General features: G+C 35.3%; 1 protein-coding gene across 1 annotated transcript in view; it reads left to right on the forward strand.

Moving 5' to 3' along the window:
• LOC129223765 (adenylate cyclase type 2-like) overlaps positions 1-15,436 on the forward strand; it is a 187,353-nt gene that overhangs the window by 128,678 nt on the left and 43,239 nt on the right. The window contains exons 10-13 of the mRNA XM_054858124.1: positions 2,445-2,503; positions 3,793-3,960; positions 5,619-5,703; positions 13,812-13,949. Coding sequence (XP_054714099.1) covers positions 2,445-2,503; positions 3,793-3,960; positions 5,619-5,703; positions 13,812-13,949 — 450 coding nt within the window. The remainder of the gene's footprint in view (positions 1-2,444; positions 2,504-3,792; positions 3,961-5,618; positions 5,704-13,811; positions 13,950-15,436) is intronic.

The following is a 15,436-nucleotide window of genomic DNA, read 5'->3' on the forward strand; positions in this document are numbered from 1 at the left end:
ATTTGGCATCATATTTCTCGCATGATTCAAAGTGAAACAGATTTGCGGGATAACTTCGATCTAAGTTTAAAAAAACCCACCCATAAATGCACCACGCCACTATTCTGCCGTAGACATGCAGGCAATGCGTTTCCGAGATGATGTTTGAAGAATTGCGCTTCGGATTCAATACTAACAATAAGGAAATGTTGGAATTGGACATTTTTTTCAGTGGAAGCCAAACAAGCGAGCTTGTACAAAAATGCTTACGTACAAAAGAGGACAAAATTTAAAATAATGAAAAATGAAAAGTTTGTCCTTTACTTGCTCAAGAATAAAGCAGTAAGAGCAGTTACAAATAGAGAAAGTACGGATCAAAGTTTTTTCCAAATGACTATCAAAAGGTTAACAGTTGTTCATGCTTTTTTTTCTTTACGTAATAAGCTATATAGCGTTTAAAATAACAAAGAATATTTTTACTTGTGAGTGGTTAATTTTTATTATGCTACTCCTGGTTTTTTTTTCACTGAGAATTATATGAATAATAAAAAAACACAGCAAAAATTCCGTAACCGCATTGATAGCAAGCAAAGTTAATCATGAGAACTTTTTGTAAGAATAATCTCTCCGTCAGGAACGTGACCGTCTTTCATAAACCAGCGAAAGATAAAAGCAGCACGACACTTCCCTTCCAAAGACCCCACACCGATCTCGCTAATGAATGATGCGATGTTTTCTTGTATTCTTTCGCAAAAATAGGTCGCCATTAGGTCTTACGTTATGCTCCAGCGTCATACGAATGAATCGCTTTTGCTCATCCTATTTGAGGAAGTTCCACGGGAAGTGGTGGACGATGTCTTGAATCTTGTTGTGTGTATCTATTTTTTTTTTTTTTTAAATAAGCACGAAATGAAAATAACAAATTTATGGAAACTTTAACAAGCACTCTTAAAACATTACTTAATCGGTTGAGAAACTAATGATAAACACGTATACGGGGGCGTTAATTTTTTGGGAGGGATGAAACTCAATTTGCCGAATGAAACCCCAATTTTTGCAAAATTGTCAGACAAAATTTATCGAAAAAGGACATTTTTGGGAGGTCACAGGGCCCCTGCCATCCCATCGCAGTGCTACTGCAAGTATACGTAAATTTCTAAGTACTAAAACGTAATCATTACTCCAAAATGTAATCATTATTAAATTGAACATTTCTTAAAAAATAATTTTTACATTTTTTACATTTTACTCGAACACATATTTTCCCCCTCTCTCTGCTGAATACAGCCTTGTTTTCTCAGGATGGCTTTGCAGGGGATTAGTCTTCGAATTTTTATCCAATCAGAGCGCATTTCACCTTATTTGATACTTCAGTAAAAAATCATGTACCGAAGTCCGTCATTCGGACTGGACAATTGACTTTTAAGAAACACTGTATTTTAATATATGTGTGCATGGTTTCTGTGTTTTTTCTCTGATTTTATACATTTAGTATCTATTTTTTGACATATACGACTTTTTTTAAAACTTTCCCTATACTATTTTTTTTAAACAATGGATGAATTCATTTTATACTACCCTTGGATCGGGCTTACATCGAGTTCAGATATCATGCCTAATTTTTATAGGCTTCTCCAAAATCCTTTATTAATAATAATTTCTAATTGAAGCAAATTGAAAAAACCAGTTTTGTGAATTTATTACGATTTCAAATAAGTTTGGAATACATTTGCATTGAATAGTGAAAAATACCTAAGCGTTGTTAAGAAAAACATTGCGGCAAATGTACTATTTTTTTGACTGTACTTTAAACGCTTTTTAATACTTTAAAAAGAATAAAAAAAGTTCTTTTAGTTTTATTCAGAGAGAAAATCTATTTTAAAGTGTTGGTGTTATCATGGAGGAGAATGTTAATGATACTGCAACATCAGGGGGGGGGGTCCTTTTTAAGTCGTATAGGTGCGTACAAGAAGTTAAAATAATTAAAAAAAATATATATATATACATATCTCTTTATGGAGGAAAATCTTGAAAAAATGTACCTTTGTTTTCCGTTCTTTAGTAAAACATGGAGTTTTGAAAAAGTCGTAAATGAATATTAAAAAAATTGAGTAAACTCAAGCCCTCTTATTTGTTATCATGATAAAAGTACTAGTAACCATTTTGCGACATAGCCGACATCTTGCTCCGCACGTGACTGCTTATATATTTCATTTAAAAGTAATTTTTTAATGGGTAATTAGCAAAAGCTTTTGCGTAAGAAATCACATATACGATGGTGGTTTCTTAAGCAACAAAAGTTTGTTCATTGCCCTATTAAAGCATTATTTTAAACAAAAAATATGAGCCGTCACGTAGAGGACAAAATGTCTGTTTTTTCGTGGAAGGAATGAATATCCCATATGATAAACGTGAAATTAGTTTCTTAAAACAACAAAATGAGTTGTTTCTTTCTTTCTTTTCAGAGCTTGGCCCTCATTGAAACTAATCTGCTTCCTGGCACTGATTCCGGATTTAGTTGCAGGTTAGTCTAGAAAATATTCATAATGTGTCACAAAAGATTTTTTTTTTTTTTGCCATTTTTTAAAAATAGATCTGAATCAAGGACGGATACAGGGGAGGGGCGATGGGAGAATAGCTTCGCGATCGCTTAAGAGCTTTCCATCGTCCCTCCCTTGAGGGATCCCGTAAAGGCAATTTTTCCGAATAAGAAGCTCTAAAACACAAAGGCCCTTTTTCATGACGTTAAGGAAAGGAATGGGATTCAAATCTCCCTCCGGGAAACTTTTCGGATTTGAAGTTACAAAAAAGCAATTTTAGACTATCTTGGAGAATGCGTTTGGAGGTCTTTACCCGGACATTGCGCCAAATTTAAGTCTTATAGACATGGCTGCAGACAGCTCAGGTAGCGTTTGGGGGGGGAATAGTTTCAGTAATTTCATAAACTGAAGTCGTTCGCTTCATATCGAGCGCGGCAACAAAAAACCGCGAGTGCGCATGCTCCGTCATCTGAGGTTTCACTACCGCGTCAGGAAAGCGTTTCCGGCCATGCATTGCTATGTGATTTCCCATCGTCTAGGTGTACTCTAAGTGCCATGAAAGTTTGCAAACGCTGTACTGATACACCCTGTATAAGCGTGGCATACATTCACTATCGAATAATTTGTAATTTTATATTTAATATTTCAACGGTGCGGATTTTGTCTTTAAAAACTAAAAAAAAGGAATTTTTCCTGTTATTGTCCTCTCATTGAAAAGCAGTCTCTATCTGAAGAGGTAATATAGTATTTTAACAAACAAAATATAAAATAGTGGAAGAAAATGTGTGTGTGTGTGTGTGTGTGTGTGTGTGTGTGTGTGTGTTTTTTTTTTTTTTTTTTTTTTTAATATGTAGGAAAGATTATATTAGGTTTCAATTAAAGTTGAGGTTTCAGATACTTCTAGGATCCTACTGACTGTATAAGTAACTGGTTTTTTCTTTCAGTTCATAAAATAATTCTGAACCATTCCCCTTATTTATATTTATGTTTCCTGTTTGTAAGTTTTATTGGAATTTTTACAGTCCTAGTACGTAAAGCAAATACCAAGTGCTATGAATAACATTAAAAGCTCAAAATATGAATTCAGTTATCCATAATTCAATACAAATATCATTGGTTCGCAACAAAGTTCACATTCTTAATCATATAGTTTATCTTTTTTTTTTTCGTTCAGTTAACATTTTTCCTTGCATCAGCTTTTCCCATTTCAGTTATTTTCGTATCATATAACGGAAGAGTGATAAAATATGATTTTTATTAAAACTTTTTCCAGGCAATGCGAAAAGCGAGAGGATTTGAACCCGGTTCTCCTACGGTTTTACGATTCGAATCTGGAGACAGCGTTTCGCAACCAGCCGGATTCTAAGTTCTCTTATTCCATGGCTTGCGTCTGTGCCCTGTTCCTCTGCAATGCTGGAGTTCAACTTCTTGTTTTTTCACTGTATGTTATTTCTTTTGTTCTTTTAACTCTTAATAGCAAAAAAAAATTCAGACTAAATTCACGCCGATTCACACATCAATCAAGAGTTTGTCGTTGACTTTCTGGGGCAAGTCATTGACTCTGCATAATTTTAGGTCCACACATTTACTTATCGGTTGTCATTTATTCCAGCATTGAAATTAATTTTCAGCCAGAAGTATATAGTTTGCTGATTGCATTGTAACTTCTTTTGAATTTTTATTAATTTTTTTTTCGCTGTTTGACACACGTAACAAGAGTCCGTTACGACAGATGCATTTTGTTGCTTTTGTAACAGATGTGAAATCACATAAACATTTCTACCTTTTGTTCTATTTCAGTTTGAATAGTAATTTCATTTTACATTAAATATGAAATGACTATTCTCGCTTTATTTATCTGTTTGTCAACCGGATAAAAGGCCCGGAGTCCGGGTTAGCCCGGAGAAGGGAAGGCTTTCGGTTTACCAGCCGAAACTGCAACTTGAATTTTTACGAGCCCGGGAAAATCTTGAAACTGCTGCCCTTACCCAACATTTTTCAAGTTTTACATCGAATTTCGATGAAAACAAAACAGTAATGGGGTGAATTTGCCGCCCAGGGCAAATGCCCTGGTTTGTTTCCCCTAGAGAATGGGAAACAGAAGGAACTTTGTTTACAGGGATGTCAGTTTACCGTTACATGGGTGTCTTGAGCCTTTAAATTAAGCAGAGTCACATTGAAATGAACGAAAAAAGTACATCTAACATTTCCCTTTCTCTCTTATGCAGATAAATTTTGCTCAGCTGGCGGTTTGCCAATTCCATGTCAGACGTGGTCAGAAAAAAAGTTAATCTGCATCAGTTTATGCTTTTTGACGATGTTATTTCTTTCTTTACTTTAATCTACTGTCTGACCACGTCTGACATGGAATTAGTAGCAAGTCATCAGCTGAGCAGAATTTATCTGAATGAGGGGGAAATTGAAAAGCTTGATGCATTGTTTTCGTTCATTTCAATGTGACTCTTCTTAATGTAAAGGCACTTCTGTAGCGGTAAACTGTCATCGCTGCAAACAAATAGTTCCTTCCGTTTCCCATTGACGTCTCTAAGAGGAACAAACCGGGGCACTTGCCCTAGGTGCTAAATTCACACTATTTCTGTTTTGTTTTCATTGAAATTCAATGTAAAACTTGAAAGAAAATTGCTTTTTGACGTTGTTCTTTCTTTCTTTACTTTTCAGCACAAAGGTATTTATTTATCTATCTTATTAGATTAAAGGTTTTAAACCTATGCCTCACGAACTAAGTTCGAACATAAGCTTTCGCGTTTGGTGAAAAGAAATGTATTGGAAGTCAAGTTCTAAGTTGTTGTGAAAATTAATCGATATGAGAATGAAAAGTAAATCATAAAAAACATCTAAAAATCTTTTTAAGTGCATTTTGACAGAGCCTTAGTACAGATAACGTACATAAACATACTAGCATTTGATGTTACTATTTAATACATAATTTTGTCGGGTCAATATGGTTACACTACAGTTTCTAAGTGCAACATGAAATGAGAGGAGAAATATTAACTAACTTTTCGCTATTAGAATAAGAAGGGGTATTTTTTATAAAGTATTTCTTAATTATTTGATTATTGTTTCACATATTTTCAGATCAATGCCCTTGGTTGGAACACTGGCATCGACTTTTGTCGTCATAGCTACTCTCGCCACAGTTACATGGATTCAACGAGCGCAGGTACAACGAAACCAGTTCTAGCTTTTCTAGCCCCAACTACTTAGCTACAATAATTATTTTCAATTTATGCTGGGGTTTTTTCTTCAATGATTTTTCACACATTTTATCTCCGGATGATGTCGGTTTTATAAATTGTTTTCTAGAGCAAGAGCCCGTGAGTGCCAGACCTATGTCATAGTATAAAGACCCATAATCTTTCTGTGGAAGCACATTACAGCAGGTAAGAAAAGTTCGCTGTTATTTAAGATGAGTTGTACTGGTTTTAGCAGGAAACAGGTGGCAAAAGGTGCACCAAAAACTAAGTCATACCATGTCAAGTGACCTCGTTGTCTCCATCCGACCATCTCCGATTTGGACGAAATTTCATAAATATGCAGCCATACCTTTAAAACTAACCTATACAAATTTTCACCTTCCAAGACCCAAATCCTGAGGATCTAAGATAAAAAAAAAAAAAAAAAAAAACTTTTCGAATTTTCAAAATTAATTTGAATTCTGAAATTTTGAATTCAAATTATGTTTTTCGTAATCACGAGTTGTGACAGGGCCCTACTCTTTGGGGGCTAGAAACAGCTCCTTTCCCCCCAAGCTTACCCCTCCTCCTGGGCGGTTACGTGTGTATGTGTGTGTGTCCGTGTGTGTGTATATGGGCACGCGTGCGTGCATGTGTAGGCGTGTGTGTATGTGTGTAAAGGCTTGTGTGTATGAGCGTGTGTGTGTGTGTATGAGCGCGCATGTGTGTAGGACATGGACGCCTCCGAGCTGGAGAAGCGGATAGCTCAGGACCGGAGCAGCCGCGCCGTGCCGTGCCGCCTGCAGAGGACGGTGGGCGGTGGTGCTGCAGAGCCGCTGATCCAAGTCGAAAAAGGCACGGAACATCAAAAACGGTCAAATAAGAACAATAAGCAGTCGTGATTGCTTTAAAAAAAAAAAATGGGCTCCGAAATGGCGGATCAGCTATGCGAAACGGATTGCCCTGTTTAGCGCGGTTCTGCTATTGAAGGCCCTTTTGGAGCCAACTTTTTTTTTTCTTTTTGAGGTATTCTAGATCCCTATGATATGTGTCTTCGAAGCTGAAAATTTGCATAGGTTGGTTTTAGGGATTGCAATACCGGACTAAAAATGCAATACGGTATATATTCGGTATTTCTTTTAACGTGATACCGGATACCGGTATTAGAAATTTCCCAAGAAACATTCAAAAACATAATGATTCGCTGTCATACTTCATTATTTCGTTTAGAAAGTGCATTATTTACTTATTGTGAACAAATATAAAATAAAGGAACAAATATCATAACAAAAATTCAGTAATAGCAAAAAAAGCTCCCTGCTAATTTTCACTAAGCCTGGACTCATTGTAATGAACAAACTTACTGCAGTTGAATATATTCTTTCTATATTTACGCAGGCCGATGGTACTCTTAAAAATGCGCGTCACACCTCCTGTAGTTGCTTTAAAGTCCTTCATCTTCAAATAATTCGGTCTAAAACTTGTTGGTTTTGAAATAAATCACTTTTGTGAATGTGGATGTTTCTTTTGCATTGTGGGTAGCTTTTTTTTAATCGTTATTATTCATATCTAATTGTAACTGTTTGTTGAGCGACAGTTTTTTTTTTTTTTTTTTTTTTCAGTATTTCAGTATTAACATCATCATCGGCGATTTCTTCTTGGTGAGAATAGGTTTGTGTTTGCTTTTTATTACCCTTTTGGTTTGAAATTTGCAATGAATTTGACCAGTTTTATTTTTATTTTTTCCTTTTCTTTTCGAAATTATTTACAATTATGTAAATATTCGAAAATATGTTCCAACTGATTGTCTTTTTTCTTTGCAAATGTTTATGGTATTATAAATATTATCTCGCTTAGTGTAAAACTGAATAAGCGAGAGAGAACAGCCAGCTAATACCGATGACAACAAATTACTGTTTGTTATACTAACAAGAAAAAGTTTATCTCTACATTCAGTACAGCCGAAAGACAAATATATTTTTAAAAAAATATCATAAAGAATAGTTGCAATTGATTGTTGGAATAAACTTCTCATAGCCCAATACTTAAATTCAATACTTTCGCACATTTGAAATTAATTTGTATAAGAGGGAAAGTCTAAAAAACGGAGATTTAAAAAACGTGGTTCATATAAACTCGCGTAAGTACGATTCATCACACAATCTAGAGATGAAAATATTATTGTGGAATCTTTCTATTCTTATTCATTGATGTTCTATAAATTCGTGCTTTTGAAGCCAAATTTTTACTTCAATAAATTGATTTTGATATTGAACCTCATCGAAAAGAAATTTATATTTAAAATAACAGTAGATATCCAATTATTTAAATTGAAAATTCTTTAATTACAAACTAGTATTTTTAGCTATTACCGAAAATACTAGTATTCTACCCAGCAAATACAAGTATTACGAAATGGAAAAATAGCTCCAAATACCGATATTCGGTATTCCGGTGTACCGGCATTGCAATCACTAATTGGTTTCAAAGATATGTCTACACCTCTCTGAAACGTCCTTCTAATCGGAAATGGTTGAATTGGGACCGACAGGTCATGTGACGTGGAATGAATCTATGATGTCTAGTGTTTGCAGTAATTTTACGCTGCAAACACTAAACATCATAACCTTTGCTACCGGTTTCCCTCCAAAGCCAGCACGGCTCAGCTCAAATAATAAAAAAAAGACTTTTTTTGCCTGCTCTGATGTGCTTATCGCAGAAAATTTTTGGTCCTTTATACTATGTCGTAGGTCTGGCACTCATGGGCTCTTGGACTATTACTCCTACCCTACATAGCGCGTCAAATGACCAAATAGAATACTGTTACAAATTCTGTAAATAGTAATTATTGTAGTAACGTAACCTGTAAATAGTTTCCCGTAATGAATATACAGCCCCTATACATTCGGCTGAAGTATACGATCCCCCTATTCTTTTTTTTCATTGATAAAATTTATGAATGAAATAAGAAAGCGTAGAACGGTGTAGCATTTTCTGGAATAGTTGAGAGCTCTCTTTTTGGTGTGTATAAAAGCCGTTACGCTGGATAAAAAAGTTAGTTTCGATTGAGAATTTGTACTGAGAGTGCATTTAGCTCTGTTTATTGCGAGGCATTTCGCTGTGTTGTTTTCGTATTTGGAAGTAAATACGTGTGTAACTGTTGAGTTTACGGTGTTGAGTGATATTTGCTTAATTGCTGATGATTAATTTTGCAGTTGTTAACGATGTTTCCTGTACATAGTGTAAATAAAGCTCCTGTGTTTTTAATCAAGAACTGTGTCGTCCTTTCAAGAAAGTTGGAAGTCGCGCCGGATCCGTTTCAATACGTTTTCGACATTTGTTTTATATATTACAACCTTGTACGCATAGAAAGGAACTTTGATTCAAACGTAGGCCTGAATCCTGACCTCTGATGTTATGTTAAGCAAGGGAAAAACTTTTTTTGGAATAAATTATTTGAAAGTAATAATTATTAAAACCGATGATTGAAAAGAAATATTTACGCAAAGAGGAGATGCAACGCACACAAAACTACAAAATATACTGACTAGTATGTGTCAACAATGTTCATGGCTGTATTTCAATTTATACTTAGGAGGTTTATTGGAAGTCTATTCGAAAGATGCCACCTAATGTTGGACATCAAAAGCGATAATTGTGGAAGAGACAGACGAAAATATTTGCGTGAGTCCAATCAACCCAACAAACAAATGCCGAGTAGATTCTTGTAGAGTTCTTTATTTTATTGATTTAGTTGTTGCATATAATTAATCAGTAAAGTATTACTCGATTCTCGCTTTTCAAGTTATACCAAGGACATAATAGGGGAATGTGGGGCAAAGTGAAATGGTTAAGATGAATGAATTATTTCAAAATGAACAAATCGGAAATTTGTCTTGAAAATTAAAGTACATAAAGAAAGAACATTCTATTTAAAATATAACTTGTGTTGAAACAGTATTTTTCATTTTTGGCAGTAAATTTGAGTCTTCAAAAGAAAGTGGAAAATTTTCCCTTTTTTTCCCCATGGGGTAAAGTGAAAAACAAAATATTTTTCTAATGAAATATTTTCTATTTGATTATAAAACATACTTTTGATCAAAAGAATCAGTAAATAAAAGGTTGAATGAATAAGTGAAAAGATAATGAAACAAAAACGAATGATTAAATGAATAAATCAATTGATATGAAGAAAATAAATGAGCGAGTAAAAAAATGAATGGATAAGAAAATAAGAGAATGAATGAATAAATAAGTGAATTACTAAATGAAGGAATGTAAATGAATTAATTAACAAATGAAAATGTAAGTGATTTAGGTTAAATGATTGAGTAAGTAAATGAAACAAGCTATTTCACTTTGCCCCATCCACTTTGCCCCGTATGTACTTGACGAATTGCGCAATTTATTAAAAATACAAATAAGTTGAATACTAACTAAACGTTTGCTGCATTGAATGCTAGGAGGTCTCAATTAATATTTAAAATGATAATAACAAGAACTTGATCATTTTATAGTAACAAAAATAATTTTTGACTTACAACACAATATTACAATATTATTTTTTTTTAAACTGCCTGTATCACCAAATACTTCAATCTTCGGCGGTATTTTTTTCCTGACTGGGATAGACTACGTATGGTACTGTATAGGTAAAAAAATACGAGATAGGTGGAGTTAATAACAGAGTATATATTTCACTATTTCACTTTGCCCATGTTCCTCTACATACAGGGCCGATCCTAGCAGGTGTGCAGAGTGTGCACCGCACAAGGACGGCCAAAACAAGGGGCGGCCGCAGGCCGCATCATATAGTTCTTTTAATCAAGCGAAATTCCTCAGGAATTTCTCACAAGATAACATAATAAGTTGAATAAATGTGCTGAATTTTAAATGTTCAATTATCAGAGTAAGTGCCAATTTTCCAACAGCATAGCATATTAAGAAAAATGGAATGTTTAGAGCACATTGTGTTGCTCTATTATCCATTAATATCAAATCTTAACACACGTGCTTCATTTGGTTGCAATATTTGTGACAGAACTGGTAATCAGGCAGGGATACAGGGGAGGAGCAATGGCGAAATCCCCCCCCCCACCCGAAGCATGAAAGGGTGCCTTCTAAAGACCACTAATGTTTCACCCAGCCTCCCAAGTTTTTATTGACCCTAAACAATGAAGACATATTTTGTGTAAAAAAAACTATACTGATAGGATACTCTCGCAAGTATTTCAAGCAACAAATTCTGTGTTCAGTAGCCGTGACTGCGTGTAGACTGGAGAGGAGACACAATGGAAAATTGCGACTCCCCTGAGAGTCAAACATATGTAATCAACGAACTTAAATTTTTAATTTTCCCCCTTTACAGCAATTTTTTCTAATTAAAATCACGAATGAACGGCCCGGTTTCAGATCAGGTAGGAGGACAGGGCCTTTGCCCCGGATTACAAATTTTAATTGTAGTTCCAAAACGAAGATCCAAAAGGATGCCTTGACGAGACTAAAGAAGACTTCAAACTGCGTTTTTAAGACTTTAATTTCGGAAAATTTCGCTGGTTGAACCATTGATTTTAAGGATGTAATTAAGTCTCTTATTCACTCTTTCTACCTTACTGTAATCAAACATAGCCTAAAAATGATGGTTGCAAAATGTCTTTTCTGGAAACAGCCCTCCCTAACGTTATCAAAAATTACTCAATGGCATTTTTCGAATTTCTTTTTCGAAATGTTTGCGGTAGAGGGCTCTGAAATCCATTCCCTAACATTACTACCGAAAATAATCTGAATTAGCGTCTCTAGAGAGGCCCCCAATCCCACCCACTCTCACTTAACGCATTCAAACACAAACTAAAATTGCGTTTTTCAATCAGCAGTTTCGAAGAACTTTGGGGGAAATACCCCGGATCCCTCTTTTCTCCAACATAATCACCATAGCTCAAATTTTCGTTTTCAGACGGTTCCGTGGAGCCACCAAACCTTTCCTGCCTAAACTAGCCTGAAATTGACATCAGTTTCAAAAAACAATTCTTGAGGGCACACTGAACCCCCGCCCGCTCTTTGTCCCATCGTTATCAAACAATGCCTAAAATATTATTTTGGGACTTTAATTTCTAAAAAATTCCGGATGGCTTATGTAAATTTTCACGGCGCTAGGGGCTTATGTAAATTTTCACGGCGCTAGGACATCCGGCATCCCCCATCAATCGCCGAGGTGAGGTGGAGAAAAGTCTTTAGTTGTATTTTTCAGATATTAATATCGAAAAATATTCAGAAAGATCCGATGAAGCTTCCCGGTTTCCTTACCGTCACTAAAGATAGCACAAAATTGTGCTTTTTAGAGCCCCAAAATCCTTCCTCCACAAAAATAACCTAAAATTGATTTTAATTCCAAAAAATATTTCAGTTCGGAATATTTTTCCATTTCCCCTATCGTGTCCAAATCTAGCCAAAAATGTGTTTTTGAAACAATAGTGCCGATAAATTACCGGACGAAAGATGCCAAACGCCTCAACGTCACCAAAGACAGCCTAAATTTGAGTTTTAAACTTCAATTTTAAAAACTTTCGATAGGAGACGACCGAATCTTCCTCCCCCTAGCAATTTCAACAAAGATAACCCGAAATTGCGTGTTTAAATTACTGTTTCAGAAAATTTTCGGGAAGAGCGTCGATCCTTCCTAAACTAAGGTCACAAAAAATAGCTGCAATTTGACATCAATTTTGAAAGAATTTCCGGAAAGAACTCCAACAGTACTTTCCCTTCAAGTCTCGAAAAATTTCATAAAATAGCAGTTTTTGACGTCAATATTGAAAATTTCTCCATGGACCTTGAATGTTCTCGACTCTTTTGTCCTTTCAACCAAACACAACCGAAGATTAATTACAGCTCTTTTTCATACGTCAATTTCGAATATTCTCTGGGGACAATCCCCCCCCCCCCCCTTTCCTCTGATGTCACCTAAGACAGACTATAAAATGCGTTTTTACGACTAGTAAATTTCGGTACCTATTACTTTCTTTAAAGATATAAATTGTACCTAAGGAGTTTCTAACTTTTAACATAAATGCATCCTTCTGTTTTTTTTTCTTTAAATTAGAAGTTGATGCAGAAATTTGAAGAAATATTTATATGGGCGTTAAGTATTAGTCAAAACATGCAAATTGCTCTTCAGGGGCGGCACATTGGGTCTTTACACACGGGCGGCCGATACCCTGGGATCGGCCCTGTCTACATATCTAAACGATAAAATGTTCCCACCAAGATGCAAAAGCTTGAAGTAAAATGAAAAGGAAGTAATATTTATAAAAACCCTCACTTGAATCGACAATGATTTTCACAAACTAAATGCCTTCTAAATTTACCTTAAGATTTATAATTTGCTTCTAACACATTCACTAAACTGTGAAATATTCTATAATAGAGGTTCAACCGAATTTTGCTTATCTGTGATAGTTTACGAAAATGTCTCCAACACTATGTCAATAGGCACCATAGCACCCGCTGATCGTTTCGCATGTTCTCCTAATTGTGCGATCACAATAATAAAAAGTAGTACAATTTTCTACGAAATGTTTCGTAAAAGGATTTCCAAACCGCGACACAAAAATGGAAATAGTGTCCAAATCAGACCAACGCACAAAGCAAAATGAGACCGATTTGTTTTTCTTTTGACACCAAATCTCTGACCAACTGAAGTTTCTGAAGAGTTAACTTTTATTTTTAAAACTAAAAAATTTTGATACATAATGTGTACATGTTACTGTGAAAGTTCGAAGTCTGGTATATTTCGACATTAACTGGTAAACATCAACTGGCAACTTACCAAAGACATCAGCGGAAGACCGAATACCACCGGTGAATCACCGGTAAAATTCGACATTCACCAATTCGGGTCTTTCTTGGTGACATATATATTATTACAATGTGTCTATCAATATCAACTAGAAAAAAAGTAATGGTCTCCCCCATCCTTTTGATATTGTGGAATGTGCTTGCACGTTCGGAAAGGGTTAGGATTACTGGTTTATGGTAATCTAGCAGTTTCTTTTCTTTCTGAATTTGTTTCTAAGAGAATGTGTTTGTTCTTTAATTGCAGAGCAGGAGCAACAACAGTCACCATGCACACTCCTCTCTAGGCCCCTGTTCTACAGACGTCACCACCAGTCATTCACTCAGAGTTATTCTCTTCTTGATTGCCAACTCATTCCTGTTTGCTTCAGCTTTTATCAACATGGTAAGTTGAAAGAGTCACATTTGATATTAATTTAACAGATACCTTACTGACTAACTCGGAAACGCACGGCTTTTCTGTATCTATACATACCTGCATTCTACTACAACTGCTCATATGCTCACATTAGTTGCTATGGATAAATAAGTGAAAATGCCACCAAATATCCACTTGTAGAGGACGCTGTCGCTAAATCCGTGAATTCAAAAGTTCTGTGGTTAGTCGGTAGCATTTACTATGGGGGAGGAGCTCCTAATGACTTTCCTCCTCTTCAGAACAACGCCTAGATTCTGAAGGGGATGCTTTCACCTATCAAGGACAAATCAACTCTTCCCTAGGTGGCCTCCTCAAAGGCCTCCTCTTTTGCCTTATTTCTAACAAGCTACAGCGAAAGGGACTCAGGCTGTACCACCTAGAGGGGATCCTCAAGGTGGTAATGGCTTTGGTCTCCCAATTGTCCCAATATTAATAAAATATATCTATATAATTAAAACAAAGAATATATATGAACAGCAAACTCAGATTGTAGTACAGGATGATAACATTTAGCATTTACAAGATGTGGAATTTTTCCTCAGCTATAATATCTTGCACAAAGTCATATTTCCACTTTGCACAGTCGCAGCAAATTATATCAGATAGCCATGCTTCAGATCATGTGTGTGTCTTCCGTAATATACTGTTTAAATTTACATATTGAACAATAATTTGTTGTTGTTTGAAATTAAATGCAGTTCATTCTGTTTCGTCTCTGAGTATCCTTATTCTCAAAGAAATTATTTAAATATAATCTCCAACATCACCTCACTAATTTTAATGGCAATTTGATACATTTTACTTTTTATTTGTAAACTAGAAAATCGCTCGTCAAGGTATGACGAGTGAAAATTGCTTCTACATTTCAAAAAACCAATGCCTGTTTGGTGATATTTTGACAGTTGATATTGTATCCCTAACTCCAGTGGATTAACCCTAAACCCCAGTGGATAGTGTTCATTGTTGACCATTTTTTCGTTCCTTCATTCCCCTGAAATGACACAGTCTTACTAGTAAAAGTGTTAAGTTACCGGATCGAGTTCAGCTTTGTCACCGTAAAGCCCTTCTTTCCCTGCATGTTAAATTTTACCAAAACATATTATCAAATTATCATACCATGGCTCGAGTTTCAATGTTAAAACACGCGGGTTACTCGATCATCGGCTATTATTTATATGAGGATTTCCATTCTCACAAAACGTTTGGCTGGTGTGCCCGAAATGTTTGTGCTACTTTAATGGTGTTACTAATAAGTGTTAATGAATGAAAAACATAACTGACTTTTGGATTATGTATGCAACAGTGATACTCAAACTAAAGCCGTCGTACCGTAGAGTTTTTATAAGTGCCTGGAGAAGGTATTGTTAAATTTCACAACTAGTGATATAAACTTTTTTTTTTGTTCAGGTTGACTGGAAGCAAAATCATTTTCCCCCTTGTTTGAAAGCAATTGC

This window comes from Uloborus diversus, chromosome 6 (assembly GCF_026930045.1).
Source record: "Uloborus diversus isolate 005 chromosome 6, Udiv.v.3.1, whole genome shotgun sequence".
In the NCBI taxonomy this organism is placed as follows: domain Eukaryota; kingdom Metazoa; phylum Arthropoda; class Arachnida; order Araneae; family Uloboridae; genus Uloborus; species Uloborus diversus.